General features: G+C 36.0%; 1 protein-coding gene across 11 annotated transcripts in view; it reads left to right on the top strand.

Moving 5' to 3' along the window:
• The first annotated feature begins 1,043 nt into the window (after positions 1–1,043).
• POSTN (periostin) overlaps positions 1,044–18,961 on the top strand; it is a 31,751-nt gene continuing 13,833 nt past the window's right edge. For 10 of the 11 annotated variants that reach the window (XM_032099639.1, XM_032099636.1, XM_032099638.1 and 7 more), the window contains exons 1-16: positions 1,285–1,437; positions 2,921–3,019; positions 6,965–7,029; positions 8,282–8,439; positions 9,055–9,219; positions 10,055–10,201; positions 11,094–11,235; positions 11,868–12,080; positions 12,262–12,396; positions 13,837–13,985; positions 14,478–14,614; positions 15,324–15,454; positions 17,015–17,145; positions 17,313–17,415; positions 17,792–17,859; positions 18,422–18,467. In XM_032099639.1, coding sequence (XP_031955530.1) covers positions 1,316–1,437; positions 2,921–3,019; positions 6,965–7,029; positions 8,282–8,439; positions 9,055–9,219; positions 10,055–10,201; positions 11,094–11,235; positions 11,868–12,080; positions 12,262–12,396; positions 13,837–13,985; positions 14,478–14,614; positions 15,324–15,454; positions 17,015–17,145; positions 17,313–17,415; positions 17,792–17,859; positions 18,422–18,467 — 2,011 coding nt within the window. In that variant the 5' untranslated portion in view covers positions 1,285–1,315. Of the gene's footprint in view, positions 1,438–2,920; positions 3,020–6,964; positions 7,030–8,281; positions 8,440–9,054; positions 9,220–10,054; positions 10,202–11,093; positions 11,236–11,867; positions 12,081–12,261; positions 12,397–13,836; positions 13,986–14,477; positions 14,615–15,323; positions 15,455–17,014; positions 17,146–17,312; positions 17,416–17,791; positions 17,860–18,421; positions 18,468–18,961 lie in introns of all 11 variants that reach the window. The other variant, XM_032099629.1, reaches the window with a different exon arrangement.

Below are 18,961 nucleotides of genomic sequence, written 5' to 3'. Positions count from 1 at the left end.
CAAAATGCTCTTAATCTTAGAAACCATGAAGGGTTATGGATACATAAGGCAAGACCTTACCTTTAAAATATCAAGTCATCTATGCGTAGTTATAACCACCTTTACCTACAATAATATATACAGAACAGTCACTGTCTGTGTCTGCTGCTCTTTGCCCCATTTGTGCCTGTTCTGTAGCGATAGGTTGGTCCCACTGGTGTGTCAGTCCAATCCTGCATCCGTTCCTAGCTATTCACCTCACTACTTGCTCCGGTTTGAGAGAGAAACTCAGAGAAGTACAGCCATGAGAACTCACCTTATGTTAATAAAGATCTGAAATAGTCTATGGATTTTCCCTTGAAATTGTATTCATGCGCAAACACATCTATATAAATGGCAGAATATTTTCCTTGACATGAAAATTTCAAACTCCTGTGTTGCAGTCCAAACATCAACTGCCCCTTAAGGCTATCACTTCATAGGAGGCTTGAGCCTGCCACTTCTGCCTCAGTTTCCTCAGTTACAGCTCAGAATTACACTTCCCTTTTGAAGAGGCTTTGAAGGACTGACTAAGAAGTACAGAGAGGTGCACGTTCAAATTTTCAGATACTCTGTGATTTGGATATGACATGTAATCATATATTACATAAAGCTCTGAATAAAAGCATTATGTAATAGTGCTTGTTAGTACTTTTACATAATAAAGTACTTCTTTAATTAGAATTAAAATTAATATTTAAACTAGTACTGTGTTTGATTGAGCAACTACTTCATAATCAGAATGTGTGTTAATACAGCTTTTTTTTCTCAAGACAAAAATGCTATTCCAGGTTATTGGCAGCTGTACTTGAAACTTTCATCAACTTCACTGGTTAAACAGCTCATAGCTGATAACTGTGAGGACATGGAAAACAAAGGAAAGCAATGCAGTTCTTATGGGAACAGACATCTTCCTTTGGTTTTGAATAAAACCACGTGCAATGATCATGACCTCTGGATGCCTCAGTGCTATAAATACTAAACCATAAGTCAAAGTCTAAACTTCTCAAACTCTCTCTGTTGTCGTGTCAGCAGAATAAAATGTTAAGCCTCTGTAATAAGAAGAATTAATCAGTTGGGGATTAAAAGAAATTATTTATATGGCTAATGTATGGTACTGATTTAGGTTACTGAAGCTGGCAGCAAAAGCTGCTGTTCCAAGGGGGGTGGTACAAGGTTTCAGGTTGATCCTGTGGTTCCCTCCCACCACCTTCTAACATGTATATAAACTGTCAGCTCTCCAAACATTCTGCCAGTTCTCTCTTCTAGACTTGCCAGAAGCAACAGAGGACTAAAGATGAAGATCTTTTTCCTATTCACATTTTTGACTTTTTTGTTGTCTGCTTTTGAACAAGCAGCTGCTTATGCTCACTATGACAAGATTTTAACTCATAGTCGAATAAGGGCACGCGACCAGGGGTAAGTAACTGGCTTTTATTTCTAATTTAAAAGGAAGCTTGTTAAACTTTATTCTCCTCTTTCTTCTAGCATTATATTACATGTAATTTTTCACTATGAATTTTTACTGTCATTCAAGTGGAGCTTTCTTTTTAAATTCATTTTACAATAATTGTTCCTGAATAAAAAGCTTTTCTGGGAGTTTTAAAAAGAGACAGAATACTGTTCAACTTCATAAAATGGAAAGGAATCTAAAATAACCACTTCTCAATGGATAAAATATGATTCAGAATCACCAAAATTAATTTCAGTTCATAAGTATTGTAATGGGATGTCAGAAAAGTTTAGTGTGCGTTTTCAAACTTTTAGAGAGTTGAGAGCTATCCCACAGTATTTGCTCTCTTTATTCCATCTTGATGAAAATCATGAACTCTATTTACATGTTTTCTAACATGGGAATATATACTAGGAACCCTTTGTAAAACTTCTGTTCCCACTAGAGCAATGCAGCAAGCTGCTCAGCAGGGCTTCCAAAAGACAATGCTCACAAGCCAGCCTGCTTGGAGACATGGATATAATTTGAACAGCTGGTGCCAGGGAAACACATGTGCCTAAAGATATTTTCCTCTAGTCTTAAGCAAAAAACATTCTGTGAATAAGAATTGTTTACTATCCTATCTTCCCACTGCCTGCTACACACACACACTTTTCAATATTTTTTTAGCTTTTCAAATAAAAAAGCTCACCGGCTTCCCAGTGATGTAAAGTATATATTCTAAGTCCTGAAGTGATGAATTTTTTAATTGCAGAAGTATAAAAATTAATGATGAAATGCCCTTGCCCCATGGAATTTAACCATAAGAAATTCCTCTTCTGTACACCACCATGCTAAGGAACACGTATTCCTCATCTGAAGTCTGTGACTCCTTTTATTTACATGCCAATTTACCCTTTGGTCCCCAGTAATTCCCAGAATGTTTATTTAGGTGCCTGCGGTACTCCAAATGGTTGGCAATCAAAATAGCTGATTGATTTACAGAAGACAGGGCTTCCTTCTACATGAAGAACAAGGCACTTTTTTTCCCCATCTCCCCATGACCTTCAGCTGCACAGATGTGTAAAAGACAAAACCTTTAAAGAAAAGGGCCTGATGGTATTCACTGGTCCCTGGTGGCTGGTAATTCACTTTGCAGGGGGAAGAGAGAAATGGATACCGAGACTTGACTGGGCACAGCTAGTGATCACTGCCCATAAGAGACACAGGGTCAAGCCAGAATGAAGGGGAAGATTCTGTCTCTGCAGGGAGGGTGGGCTTGCCGAGGAATCCAGCTGGGCAGTCCCAAGAGCTTGCACTGTGACTACTTCAAAGCACACCTGTCCCAGGAACTGAAGCCAGATGTTAATTTCTTACTCAACAGGAAGAGTATTTGCTGCTAATTCATGTAGAATTTTTCGAAAGATGTACAAAGACTTCTTTTTAAAATGTTTCTCACTGCACCCATAGCCCAAATGTCTGTGCTCTTCAGCAAGTTATGGGAACAAAAAAGAAATACTTCAGCACTTGCAGAAATTGGTACCAGCAAGCCATCTGTGGAAAGAAAGCGTAAGTATGCTCTGCTTCCAAACTATTCTCCATTGATTGAGATAATAAAATGTACAATTAGAAAACTCCTTTTCTCACAGACAAGCTAACTTGTTATGGTTTATACTAGAAACTTTACTTCTCCTCCAGGTGGCATTGCTATACTGACTTCCCCTTTCCTTCTCTGGGCATGCTGCAAGTCATCCAAAATATTTCACCTTTCAGTAAAGTCTGCCATACCACTGACAACTTTGGCACTAAATTTTATTCTACCGCAGACACATTGGGAAGAAGGGTGTTTCCTGAAAATGCTTAGACTGGAACTTGGATATTCTCACAGGCAGTTTTGGAAAACAACCTACTCCTGTGGTTTTATTCCTAGATAGATGTCATGCCTTCCTATGAGAGAAAGTCTGCTCTCAGAATGAATCTGAGGGAATTTGTTGCGTTGCCAAGCTCCAGAAGCAAAATGCATTGAGCAATGATAGATACCTTCATGTGTTAGGAAAAATAATTTGAAGCAATAGGCAGTTTAGATTCATCAAACTGAAGTCATGTGAAGATTTTATTCTTTTCATGACTAAAATTTAGAGGAATGTAAGTTGCAAAACATTTTACAAATCCTGTGCAAGGTCCCAAGAAGTCTAATACAGACAACCAGTGGAAGACATTGAGCAGTGGGGCTGTGTGGATTTGGTCGTGGGAGCATACGTAAAATTATCACCTGCCCTTTCCCTTCCATTTTAACCCCCCTACCATTGTACAAGCATTCTCAGAGCAAGGCTAGAGGAGGAAAAGAATGTGGATGAGAATAAGTCGAGCCATAGAACTCCGAGGGTTGTTTAAGAGGTTTTTGTGGTTATAATTGAGCATCTGTTATAACTTAGTCTTAGCTGTTAATGAGTTTTATACTCTGCATACTAAAACCAGAAATGCACACAAGACTAAAGAGGTTACTCCAAAAAGAATGCTAATCCGAAGGACAACAGCTCTTCTCATGTCAGTATCTCAATATTAACAAGTCATCCCTAACTTATATCTATAAAATGTTGAATGTTTTAATTATGGACAATTCCTGTCCACTGCTATAAGTTTACAATGGGAATGTAACTTACAAATTTCCTAAAATCAGCATTTGTTGGACCGAAAGTCTTTCCACTGTTTCTCAGCAGTATTTTATTTCCGTGCCAGCAAGAAGTAGAAACAGATGAGTCACAGAGCTGATTTGAATAAACTGAAAACTGTCTCTCTTAGCCAAGAATAACAAGGATTAAGGTAGTGTTGTTCAGTTTTTTCCTTTGGAATATACTCCTTTGGATGAGATCAGGACAACTTTGTACTAAAAAAAAAAGACAATAACAACAAAAAAAAAATCCCAAGACAAATAAAGATATAAACCCCACCAAAATGTCAAGAATGCAACATTGTTTCTCATTTGAATAATTGCTTGCTTTCTTCTTTGGCCACAGGCTTATATTGAACTAGTAGGGATACGTATGGGGATAATTTCTGGTCTGGGCTGAGGTCGTACTGCCCCGGTGTGCTGTGCCTGCACATGGGTGGCACTGAGGAACTGCACCTTGCCCCGAGTTTTATCTGGTTCTAACCTTCTTGTGCGATGTTGTTCTATACAAACCTTTTTACTCCCATCCCATCTTTCTTACATTGTGAGCACAGCAAACTAACTTAACTGCAGAAAACTGTAAGGGAATATGAGTACTTTAAGTAGGAACTTGATAATTGAAAAGAAGCCTGGGCTGTGCATAACAAGATACGTGGTAAAAAAAGGCACTGATCTTGTAATGCTCGGCTGAAAAAGCATTTTCTTCTTAACTATGTTCTTCAGCCAATTTTCTGTCTTTCATTAATTGTATCGTGTTTGGATACGGTATGAGGATTAAACTTGCCATGTCTTACTCTATGCTTATAACTCAGCTGCCTCTTTCCTTTTTCCAAAATCTAATTAAACTGCAATATTTCATAGCTTCCCATGGGATGAGGGAGAAAGATTTTCTGTTCCAGGGAAGGAAAAAATATTTTCTCATGACAAAGCAGTTCACACAGTTGGGAGAACACTTTGATTCCTATTCGGCTACTTTTTTTTTTTTTTTTCAATCAGATAATCAGATTGTTATATTTTTATTATTAGCTTCTGGCAAGGATGCAAGAAGAACTTGGTTTATTATTAGGTAAAAGGTTTATTATTAGCTTAAGAATCTGTAGCCTAAATTTTGTGCTATTCATGTATTCCAGAGAAATAGCCATTCAGTGAATTGCTTTAAAGAAAGAGATGTACTAAAAAGAACTATACAAATACTTTCAATATATGGCTTCTCAGTTGAAAATATGCACATAGCAGAAGGGTGAATATGTCATGTATGTATATGCATATGAGGAAATGGAGAAAAAATATTTTCATAGCACAGAGAAATAAAAGAGTGTGTTTTAAAAAGAAATCTTTAATCTTCCCCACCTCAAAAAGAGATTGCTCTCTTTTACGGAATGATAATCCTCACTTTTTAAATCATACTGTTTATTATTATTTTTCCTCCAGTCTACTTTATTTTAAAATCTCTTGAAGTAGTTTGGATGTTGAAGATATGAAGTCCAATTTTTCATTTGAATAAGCTGTTCATTTTAATGTGGTTGTGGTTAACTTTTTGTCATCTTTAGATTATGAAAAATGAGAGAAGTGTACTCAGCTGCCACCAAAGATTCTGCAAATTAAAAGCTGGACTGTAGTGGTTAAAAACCCAGTAAAAACCTTCAAGGAATTAGTGTTCAGAACTTTTGAACTGCCAATATCAGCAGCACCTATAAAAATAAATCTATTATGTAAACCAGTGATGTCATTATAGTGTACCATATACAGTACAGTGTACCATAATTTAAAAAATAATATCTGAAGTTTAATGTATTAAATTTCTCCCAAGGAGCCAGAATACCTCTGTGATAACTTTAGTGAATTTCCATTTCCATGTAAGAGAGGAGAATTCAAACAGGTCTATGGTAGAACTTCATTTCTGTCAATTAAGAAGACATTATATCTTATAAGAAACACAATGTTAAAATGATCATTACATTATAGAATTATCATTCAGCCCTGGTTTGCTGTTATGTGTAGCTTACGTGTATTTGAGAATGCAAGTATTTTACTGGCATAATTATATAACATTTTCTGGCCCCTGGCAATGCTAAAGTCTCTGTATGCTGTAATGACATGCTTTTTTAACTCTGGTTTTGATTTCTTGTATTCTGGTTTTCATCCATGCTACATTTGCCAGTGAACTTACCCTTGTGTCCATCCATCCAGTCTTCAGTGACTTCCTTCTCCGTAACCAGTTTTATGTCTGCTCTTAATTAGTTCTCTCCCTCATTCCTGAGCTTCTTCACATTCTTCCTTGAAGAACAGAGGCTCTCTTATCCAACTTTTTTTCACCATACAATGCACAGGACCTTCTCCTAAGTACTTGTTAATTCCTATAACCAGTAAGTAGGTGACCTCATGTAGTTCTGTCACTTTAACTTCGATTCCATTCATTTAAATTTGTCTTTTTCATTTACAGTTCTTCTGCCAGGATTTTATTTTAATGTCCTCATAGGTTTTTTCCTCTTTCTTCAATGTCATATAATCTGTTCAACACAGAATAGAAAAATTAATGGTTTTCAACTGCTGTTCTAGTCTCATCATCTTTTAGTAACTCTATATGAGTACAATATGCTCATCCATGTTCCCTCCCAACACTTAATGATCGCAGTCAGTCTTTAAATTCAAAAGCTTTACATTTAGTAAAATATGACCAATTTGTAATCAACACAAAAAAGGCTGAATGACAAAAAAAGGATGAATCTGGAGAATATGCACTTAGCAATGAAAAAAAGATAATGAAAATTAAATTAGACTTAGCTAAAATTAGTATACTTCTCTGATATATTATTTAATTGTTCTTTTGCTATATCCCACAGGACTGTCTTATATGAGTGCTGTCCTGGCTATATGAAGATGGAGGGTATGAGAGGGTGTCCTGCAGGTATGAGCTTATTTTCTTATGGATAAGTCGGCATATGGAAAGAAGTATAAATACAGCAGAGTTTCAAAGGTGGTCATGATGAGAAACAATTGCCTCTTTTTAAGAAGTACTGCCTAAGAGTGCACAGCTTCATTTGCATACAGCAAACACAGTCAAAAAATCAGCCAGCACTGAATTTGATCATAGAGTTTAGGTTGAATTTCCCAGCTCCTTCCAGATTCTGGATTGGTGAGAATTGATAGTGTCTTCAGTTCCCAAAGCTGCCAAAGAAGAACTTTAATTCCTATTCCCATCATATCCAAGACTAGTCTAAAGCATGCCACTGTGGTCAGAAAGCCAGGACACAAGGTGGACCATATCTAAATTTTGTATTTTCTTTCTTCTGAAAAAACTTGAATCTAATTTACTTAAAGAATCTTATAGAGTTTATCAAAGAAGGAGTGAAAATGAAGACAGAAATTCTTCATCTCTCTTATTTATGCTATTCTGCTTTGTATAAATAAAACTAATTGCTGCAGGAAAAAGTACTATGAGGAAGAATACGTTTCAAATTTTTTGATCTGAAATATCTGAAATAATCCTTTTATGTTCAATAATGCAGAGTTCAGTTTGTTTAGATGAATTAATCTCCCTTCAGATGTTTACATTAGGATGAGATCAGTCATACTCTTGAATGGCCTGTCCTTCTCCATAACCATAAAAAGAGCCAAGAACCATTAGATTGCATGCAAATGTCCCACTTCTAGATGCCTAAAGTTAGGAGAGGTGAATGCTGTTCTCATGTAGCCATGTTTTAACTGTGAGACTCTGGCCACTCTTACTCTTGGGAGGAATCAGTATATGTATAAACCAGACACTGGAAGAAGAGCAAGAGGCCTCACGAAAAGAACTCTGGTCCATCATGACTGAATGAGACTCACTCCACTGAAATTTTTGTGATTAAACATGGATAGCCTCCCATTTCATGTTGGGTTGGTACAAAATACAACAGGTCTTCTAAAAGAAACTTTACAATATTCAGTATTGTTTGATCTAATTTTTCATTAAGAAAGACACAAAAATTAATAGCAAGCAGATATGTTTAGATGATTTTTGAGTATGTTGACAATGGAATTTTTAATCTAAACATTGTTTAATACTGACTTAAACAGTTTCAGAACTATTCTGCATCCAAAAGACACAAAGTAAATTTGATTGTGATAAACTGGGGGGCTGAGGAATTTACAATATTCTTACCTCATGTTTCTTTTAGTTGCTCCTATTGATCATGTATATGGTACACTTGGTATTGTGGGAGCTACCTCCACACAGCAGTACTCTGACATATCAAAGCTGAGAGAAGAGATTGAGGGACGAGGATCATTCACTTTCTTTGCACCAAGCAATGAAGCCTGGGACCAGTTAGATTCAGTAAGTGTATGTGTGTGTGTGTGTGTGTGTGTGTGTGCACCTGCATGAGTTAAACATTTTAGCTGAAGCAGCTAGTGTGGGATAGATTGGAAACAATGTGGAGATTTTAGACATAAAAGGACATAACACAAGTTATAATGAAAGAATCTGCATGTTTAACGAATATTTCTGAAGCTGGAGAGGCTGGGTTTACTTTCAGGAGTACTAAGAAACTGTAATTGCTTCTTATTTAAGCACTTGCATGACACATATTAGCATTGTTAATTTTATTAACACAGTTTTGGGGAAACTTCTAGGATTTCCAGCAGCTGCATGATGTATGGCTGTACACTGTCAGTAATTCAGGTGTCCTTCTTTTAGTAATGATTTTAGTTAAATAAACACTGAATTAAAGTTCCTCCAATGATGCCTGTGATGAAGCCTCATCTTCCATTTGTGAGCAAATCAGACTTAAAGATCATTTAAGTAGATCCAGATTTATAGGCACCAAAGTCGTCTTCCCTAACAGATGTTGAATATGTTGGAAGCATATACTAAGGTAAAACAATAACTACATCTTTCTGAGGGGAAGAATGTGTTGAAGCTTCTAATTAATTAAATTCCTCTCTTCTTCAGGAAATTCACAGGAATTTGGTTGACAATGTAAATATTGAATTGTATAATGCTCTCCACCACCACATGTTAAACAAGCGCATGTTGACAAAAGACCTTAAGAATGGTATGACTCTGGTGTCTATGTACAATGGCCAGAAATTGCTTATTAACCATTATCCTAATGGGGTAAGTCTCTTCTTTTTTTCCCCCCTAATATATTTATTTAGTTGTAGCCTTTACTTCCTTTATTTCCTTTTATAACTAAGAAAACATATTCTTGAAAATTTAACATCTACCAAGTCAGTTGCCACTGACAAAAATAAATATTTTCTTGAAGAACTTCTGCCTGCTGTGTAGACTAATCACTAAGAAAGAATAAGTAAACATTGTGCTATTTGCTGTTTAGAAATCAAAGTTCAAATGAAAATTAACTTTCTTCATAAAAGACAAAGACTTTTGTGGTCAAAATACATGATCATAAAAAATTTGACAAAAAAATCAAAACATTTTCATCGTTTTTCTAAATAATATTAAAGCAGGTTTTTTATTTAAATTTGAGTGCATGGTAGGAGCACTGAAGATTGTAGGAAACACACATCCATTATTTGGCTAGAAAAAAATTATTTTTATAAATGCTAGACACCTCTGAGTTAAGTCACTCATCTTTGTTTTCTTAAATGCATAAAAATGTTTATGTTTGTCTACAGGTTGCATCACCAAAAACAATACAATCACCGTATTAGCCAGATAAGCAAAACCAAATCAGAATAATTGCAGTATGAAATTAAACATGAATACGAAATCAATGTAACCTGAATAAATCTGCTGCTATCTTTCCAGAAGCTTAGTCAAACTTTCAAATCTTACAAGGCTTTACTGCAAATTTTAAAAAAAAACAACTGAAATAACAACAGTGAATACACGATGTACAGTACCTACATTGCCAGCCTGTGAAAGTGAGGTTCCAAGCTTATGATCAAAGTAATATTTAATCTTCTACTAATTGATTCTTCAAATATAGGTTGTTACTGTTAACTGTGCCAGGATCATCTATGGCAACCAGATTGCTACCAATGGTGTTGTCCATGTCGTCGATCGTGTCCTGACTGCTGTTGGAAATACCATTCAAGATTTCATTGAAGCTGAGGATGATCTTTCGTCATTTAGAGTAAGTGGACAAAAATAAAAACTCTTCTCTGTTTATTTAAGGAGGGTTTTTTCATTCCTTTTCTATTTGTTTGTGACACCTGGAAGTAAGAAGGGTTAGCTCAATAAGAGAGAGAAATAAATTAAATTAAGAGAGCCAGCTAATATTGCAAATCTAGTTATATAAAAAGGCAACATCAATAGAACAGAATGTGTCCCTGTGCATAAAAAGTGTCTTCTCTTCCAGCACTGAGCCAATGAAACATGAGCAGGAAGTTACAGTGTCTGGTGCTAAATAAATAACAACAATTTCAAAATGGATGATAGAAAATGGTAAAGACACCAAATTTCAGAACCTGACTCATAGCAAGTTTTAGAGCACCAGTAGACTCACATAAGAAGGGTTTTTCTTGCACAGAGAAAGTATAATTAGAAACTCGCCAAATTTCTAATTTTTCCATCTTCTGAAAAACGTGTCTGCCCAGTGTAATGGGATTTCATGCTGTAAATTTAAAAAATACGCCGTTGGTTTGCAAATAACTGTTGTCCTTTTCCATCTTCCATCTCCTCAATAAATGCAAAAAGGTATTTTAAATCCAGAGGCATAAAGGTGGAAAAGATCCTCTGAATCCCTCAAATCCAGCTAATGACAGTTACAGGCAACCACAACATTTAACCTTTTTAAGAAAAATCATAATATAAAAACCAATCCTTTCTAGTCTTCAGTTGAAAAAGAAAATTCCTCTGTCGATTAAATTTTTCATCTTTCTATAAAATTCATGATCTTTCTTTTTATAACACTGTGATCTCAGTCTAGCATTCAAGTATCTGTGGGCATGAGGTGAAACTAGACAGATAATGTGTTTTAGTAATATTTCAAATAATCAGCATTAAAATAAACAATTGTTTTTTAGGCTCCTGCTATTACATCAGGTGTCATGGATATTCTTGGAAGACCTGGTCATTACACACTCTTTGCTCCTACTAATGAAGCTTTTGAGAGACTTCCAAGAGGAGTTTTAGAAAGAATCATGGGTGACAAGGTGGCTTCTGAAGGTATTTGAACTTTTTTGCAAATGAGAAATATGTATGAGTGGATCAGGAGGTAGAAACTACATTATCCTTATTGCTCTGGAATTAAGCACCTCTACTTTCATGTGTATAGGAGGAGTTATTTCTTCTGTGTTTAATTTTTCCACTTGCCTAAGGATAGAAAGTCATTGAAAACTTAGTCTCCAAAACAGCTTACAGGGAACTATGAAATACAGGCACAGTGACTTTCTAATAGTTCAGCTGCACAGGTCTGATAGACATTCCTGTCTCTAGAAGTTCAGGGTTATCTGAATATGAGATTATCTCATCCCTTTGCATAGCCTATGGAGTTTTGTACTCAGAGGGCCTTTTGGAGTGTATCGTATGCAATCACCAGCAGATTGTAGCATAACCTATATAGTTTTCATAATATAAGGGATGCCAAATAGTTTTGACAGTAAATGTTAGTTAGGGGCCTACAGTATCATTAAATTTCAATAAAGTATCTGGGAGTAAAAATATGCTAGCTAAGCTAGAATAATATTAAAAATAGAGTAGCTGTAATAATTTATTCCACACCTACGTGTGAGGTATAACGTATACAAATACGTGTCCTAACACCTGCGTCTATTAAATTCCTGTTCTTTTTTCTGCAGCTCTCGTGAAGTTCCATATATTAAATACTCTCCAGTGCTCCGAAGCCATCACAGGTGGAGCTGTCTATGAAACCTTGGAAGGAAACACTGTTGAAGTTGGTTGTGATGGTGAAAGTCTGACTGTGAATGGAGTGAAAATGGTGAAACGCAAAGATATTGTGACAAGCAATGGCGTTATCCACCTCATTGATCAAGTGTTAATTCCTGATTCTGGTCAGTGATATGTATTAAAAACTTGTTACACTGAAGATATTTCTTATCCTGAAATATCTGAAGATATATTCCTTACCCAGATTCCCTCAGATATATAGTTATGGATAAGCACAAAGAATCCAAATCAGGAATAGGAAGATATTGTGTGTTAAAACACCTTTTCTTATTTCTTTATTTGCAGCCAAACAAGTCATTGAGCTTGGAGGTGCCCAGCAGACTACTTTTACGGACCTGGTGGCACAGCTAGGTCTGATCTCTTCTCTAAGGCCAGAAGGCCAATACACTCTCCTGGCACCTCTGAATGGTGCTTTCTCAGGTTAGTAGCCCTAAAAGATTGTCAAAATAAACGAGAATGTGTGATACCCTGACAGTTTTCCAAATAACTTCCAGTACCTGTTCTAAGTCTCACTGCAAGAGCACCATAGACAAATGGAATTACTTCATCCTTTCAAATTACATACCTCATAGAAAGACAAAACAAGCCTAACCACCAGATTGCACAGCTTTTTTTCAGTAATATCATTTGCTAATGGAAATAGTAGCACTTAAATAAGATACAAAATATGAACAGACAAATTGTGGGAATGTAAATATATTAATGAACTGCCAGTTAAGATTAACTGACTTAATCTTTACATTACTTCCATTAGATTCAAAACTTATTTATTCTCAGAAAATGTACGCAGTGGTTTAATTCCAGCCAACACCTAAGTACCAAACATCCACTTGATCACTCCCCTCTTTTCCCCACTCTGGGATGGGGAGGAAAATCAGGGGAAAAGAAAAATAAGAAAACCTCATAGGTTTAGATAAGAACAATTTGATAAGTGTAACAAAGTAGACTAATAATATTAATAATACTGATGTTACTAAACAATAATAATAATAACAGATAATTAAAACCTAAGAGAAACAAGTGATGCATGATAAAATTGTGCACCACCAACTGACCAATGCCCAGCCAGTGACTGGCACCTCCTGGCCAGCTTCCCCCAATTTATATACTGGGCATGACATTTTATGGTATGGAACATCTCTTTGGTGAGTGTGGGTCACCTGTCCTGGCCATTCTCCCTCCCAGCCTCTCGTGCACCTGCCCATGGCAGAGCATGAGACAATGAGATGTCCTTGGCTTAGGGTGAGCACTGCTCAGCAACAACCAAAACATCAGTGTGTTATCAGCATTATCCTCATACTAAACCCAAAACATATCACTGTAGGACCTCTTAGGAGGAAAATTGACTATATCCCAGCCAAAAACAGGAAATACAAGAAAGTCAGTATTTGCCAGTACATTAAAGCAGAGAGAAACTGATACAAATATACCATAAAACAGGTGCTTGTATATTTGCAGAGGTGACCTCATGGGCATCTTGCCTTTCCCCAAAGAATTAGAATGTTGTCTCATCACCATAGGAGAAAATTTGGATAGATTTTAAGGTGTGCATGCAGAAAGTACTAGTTCTAATACAAACTACAGCAGTAACTCAGAAGATGGCACAGGCCCACATATCAATCATCAGACATATTAGTTATAGTAATTAATCATGGCTATGTCAAAAGTTCTTGACTGAATTTGAGGAATGGTCACAGGCAAGAGCTACAAAACAATTCATCTTCGGTATAACCAGACCTGTCCATGCTTTAACTGAAGCATTTCAAAGAGAGATTCAGTATTTCCAGAGTCTTTTAACTTTATTTGAATAAAAATTTACTATATAGATTACTATATATTAATATCTAAATGGCTTTGCAGATGACACCCTAAGGCTGGATCAACGTCTTCTCAAAACAATCCTGCAGAATCACATTATAAAAGTGAAAGTTGGGCTCAATGAACTGTACAATGGACAAGAGCTGGAAACAATTGGAGGAAAACTACTTAGAGTCTTTGTGTATCGCACAGTAAGTGAATGAGTCTTTCTAAAAATATGCATCCAACTATGAAAATGGACAATCAATAAAAGGCAAAGCTGAATGAAACCCACAATATTTACCATTATGAGAATCTAGCAAAAAATCCTTAAACTTTTAAGATAACAAAAAATGAAAATCTGATCATTATCAATCTGAGCATTCTTTGCAAGGAAAGCTCTTTGGGAAAATGCAACACAATTTCAAATTGGGCACTCAGTCGATTACAAATTTTTAAAGCTCATTTTTAGAACATTTTTAAAACATTAGAAATGTTTTTGAGAACATTCTCAGGGGAAACACAAAAAAAATCAAGTTTGGAAATATTTGCACCATGCTATTTTATTCTAGATTTTGTTACTTTTGCTTTCTCAAGCAATGGCAAATTTCCTGGCAAGAACACGTGATTTGACTGTAGGAAATACATATGGTTGTTATTTTTAACGTTGTGTAAACAGCTACACTTGTTTCTCTTTCAATAAGGCTGTATGTATTGAAAATTCATGCATGGTCAGAGGAAGCAAAGAAGGAAGAAATGGTTTTATTCACATCTTAAGACAGATCATCAATCCAGCAGAAAAGACATTGCATGAAATGCTGAGAAATGATAAGCGTTTTAGGTGAGTAGCAGTTTTCACAGAACTGAGATTTTCCTGCAGAGGGTAACTGTATATACATCACAGCTGGTCTGAGAAAAAGTTTTGGACTGTGAGTATGTGAGTTGTTGGGGTTTGGAGAGCAGGGAGGGCAGAGAAGGGTTTATTACCTACAGAAATAACATAAAAGGAAAAAAATGTGGGGGAAGAAAAAGTGTCCTCCAGCTGTATGCAGAAAAGGCCTCCACATTCTATACTAGGATGGGTTTTTATGGCACAAAGGGTTGTAAGACACAAGAATGAGAGGAGTAAGAGGACAGAAGGAATTGAATGATATATCCAGAGCTATAAATGCAGTGGACGCAGGATTGCATGCCTTTCCAGAACTTATTTCTGCCTCTTTCCTGCAAGTATCTCAATACTCCTACAGCAAGAACTATCCCTGGCATCCTCTTTTCATCTGTTTGATCTGCAGGGGTTTTTATTTGATGAATCCTGCTCTGATCCAGGCTCCCAATATTTTTTTTGCATAGTTTTTCCTCTGTCTGCTAATTTTAAGACTGTATTTTCCTTTTTTTTGCCTTTTTTTTTTTCTCATTTTCCTTTTCCACAATCTTTTTTTCTGGGAAAGAGTAAAAGTGTTTGAAAATTGAGGAACTAAGTACCTGGACCCAATTATAGTTACCACATTTCAACAAAATGTATTTGCGGTTTGTCTCTTTGCTGTAAACAGCATTTTCCTCAGTCTGGTGAAAGCTGCAGATTTGGATGATGTTCTGTCACGGCCTGGACAGTGGACTCTGTTTGTGCCAACCAATGATGCTTTTAAAGGTTTGACTGATGATGACAAGGACATACTGATAAGTAAGTAACATAAGAACACTGGAATTATAAGCAAAGTAAAATTGGTTGGAATGTGCCTTTCACACAAAAGCTGTCTGCTGAAGCAGTTCACCTTTTGCATAGAGCAGGTCATAAGAATTCCCTAAATTGTCTATATGCCCTTCTTGGGCATAGAGAAAATATCTTTTTGGAAAGAAGAATCTAACCTGATTTTTAAATTTAAATGTCACTGCTCAATATCTTATTCAATGGTGTTACTTCCTTTGATTATTTTTGTCTTCAATTCAGAACTTGAAGTTGCCAAGGGCCAATGACAAATTTAATTAATTCTGTCTTTAAGAAGACAATTTTATTTGACCTTCTGCTTTTCAAGGGGCTTTATGCCCCTTTTCTATCATTGTGGCTCAGTTACTTAATATTTTCTTGGCCCTCACAATTTTTTTTTGCAGCAGAATGTCTAATTTTTTTGTGCCAGATTATGTTCTAGAATTCTGCCTTGGTTTTCTAAGTTATGATGTTGCTTTCTCCATAAAGATTAAACCTTAAAGTATATAACGTTTTTAAAAAATATAAAGAAATACTTTGTTTATCTGTAAGAAAGATACAAACCAAAGATTATTTTAACCAGTAGCTATAGTGGCATGTTTATGAAAGTAATTGATAGCTTTTGAAAAAACCTTTGGAGTGGCCATGTTTAGGCTTTGTATGTAATTTAATGCTATCTATGAGTGACCCAGTCACAAAATATCAGTGCTAATTTTACTAGGAAGAAAAAGATCATTTAATTGCACTTCAGTAGTGAAATAAATTGCAGTACTATCAGTGATCAGAGCAAAACACAGGGGAAAAAAAGGAAAATGTTCACTGAAAGAGACATCAGGAAAAGAATATGACCAGACAGGATCTCCCTTGCAGTTTCATCAAGGCTGGAACTCCTAATAACAACCAATATCAGTGTGTAATTCTAGTATTAAACTTAGAATGGTCAATATTCCATGTAATGGCAAACAGACATGTTTTAAAGCTGCTCTCCTTGGTACCCTTTCTCCTCAGATATTATGGGTTTTTCTGCAGCCCACCCTATGATTCTCAGCCTCCATAGACCCAGAGAGACCTATCAGGATATTAGCTTGGGCTAGAGGATACATTTCTTTTTTAAGACAGTCTTGAAAACATTGGATTTTTTTTCTTTTCATCCCAAATAGGAATTTCAAACTTTGAAATATGGAAATCATCCCTAAAATAAGGTGGTTTTCCCCTTTGCCAACTTCTTCAAGCTGCTTCTCTCCTCTGTAAGAACAGACAAAGCCAGCATTTCTAATTGCTCCATTGACCCCTTTTATGTTCTTTTCCATAAGATTTCTCAGAGGATCTTTGTGATTATGTTCTGACCTTTTTGTCATATAGTTGGGCTTTTTCCCTTTGTCATAATTTTAACAAATACAATTTTTATGTGTTCGTGGTATTTTCATACATATTATGTATCATTCTAGCTCAAGTCTATGTGAACCCTTACAATTCCCACAAAGAACTATCCCCTACCACTTAATTTTTATTCCTACTTTTTTTATTTTTACATAGGAGACAAAAATGCTCTCAGGAATATTCTTCTTTACCACTTGACACAAGGAGTTTTCATTGGAAGTGGCTTTGAGCCTGGTGTAACAAATATTCTTAAAACCATCCAAGGAGGCAAACTGTACTTGAAAACAGTTAAGTATAGAAAATGTCTCCCTGCTACAGCCTTGTAACAGAGATTTGATATTCTGTGTCTATCCACATCATAGAATGGCATGCATTTCTCCAGATGTTATAATAGGGTTTGGGGTTATTTTCTAATGTCCCTGATAACTCAGGTTCTCTTTTGATCCTTTACCAGGTGAATGATACTCTTCTGGTTAATGAACTGAAATCAAGAGAATCCGATCTCATGGCAACAAATGGTGTAATTCATGTCATTGACAAACTCCTATATCCAGCAGGTGAGTATTATTCCATGAAATTTATACCCACTGTCTTAAATCTGTTTACATGCTGTGTAGCCGCAATTACCTTAAGAAGTTAATTAATTTAAAGATACAATTCTTAGGTGGAATTTGAAACAGAAATTTACCTCACTGCTCATTTTGTGGAAGAACCTTGCTTGAAACCTTGCCAAGATTTTGAGATGTTATGAAAGTAAAGTATAAGAAAGACAAGAGTAGCCATAGCCTACCTTTTCTGCTGCTATGGAATAATATATATTGAGTACACACTTGTGTGAGTGTTTGAGAATGATTGTATCTCCTGATCACTGTAAATGAAAGTAAAATGCATACAGTTGTATATGTCCTCTTACATGCCTGCTTCTTTTGTCAGAACTGCCTGTTGGAAATGATCAGCTGCTCACAATACTGAAGAAGTTGATTAAGTACATTCAAATTAAGGTACTCTTTCAGTAATTATCCCTCTGTCTTTCTGGCAGGGTGTGTGAAACTGAACAAACAGTTCATAAGTCATAAGTGATTCTCTGGTCCTTGCTTTCCTCAGCAGACAACACATTCAATAGCTCCCAGTTACCCAAATATAATCGTGAATGATACCCTGCACTCAACAGTTAGAATTTAGGTTTTTCAGTGCCAAATAATTGTAGAATATTTGCATTTGGATAACTTCAGTGTGGACTGGCCCAAATCTGCTCTTTGGTTCAATTTATCACTCTTGGAAAACAAATCACTTATTTGAAAAAAACACTGAGTGACTAAATTCTTATGTCATTAAAGCCAGAAGCATCAATAGCCAGTGAAGAAAAGTAGGCATTCTTATCTGTCTCAGTTATCCTCTTGAGATTACATTTTCCCTCAACAATGAATGAGAGAACCTACACAAGTAGCATCACCTAACTTTTAGGTCAATGAAGCAGTAAATCCTACCCACACTCACTAGGAAACTATAAGGCAAGTGGTATTTCTTTTAAAGTTTAAGTAAATTGCTTTTCTGTTTTTATAGTTTGTTCGTGACAGTACCTTCAAAGAGATTCCACTGACATTTTACAGTAAGTTCATTGTAAATACTTCCAGATGGGTTTGATATTGCTTTTTAGTGTTGCCAATTCCAATTTGGAATTGTACATCTCTTTTTCAATAAGGAAGAAAGCAATTTCTGGGAAAGTAAGATGTAACCATGAAGAAAAGGAAGAGAAAGACTCAAAGTAGAATGTTTCTGGCTGCTGTGCTACTGTATTTTTCCCTTTCCAGATGTGTGACTGGAAAGTAACCCTGAAGTAAGCTGTTCAAACTCTTGGGTTAGGCAAGATACATATGGAAAAGATTGTTTTTCGGTTCTTAGCCAAGGTTCAGGGCTCAGTGCATAGCAGAGTTGTATTCTCTCTCTTTCTAAGATGTAGCATTGTACTGTACTCACTCTCCAAGATGCAGCATTGACTGTGCACTGAGATACTTTCTTTTTCATAAATATTTCCAGAGGGACAGAATGTACCTCTTCTGCCTGTTTCCCTTATGTGCAAATATGAGGCTTTTATGAGAGACA

This window comes from Corvus moneduloides, chromosome 2 (genome assembly GCF_009650955.1).
Source record: "Corvus moneduloides isolate bCorMon1 chromosome 2, bCorMon1.pri, whole genome shotgun sequence".
NCBI classification, from domain to species: Eukaryota; Metazoa; Chordata; class Aves; order Passeriformes; family Corvidae; genus Corvus; species Corvus moneduloides.
This window is presented reverse-complemented; position numbering and strand designations above follow the sequence as displayed.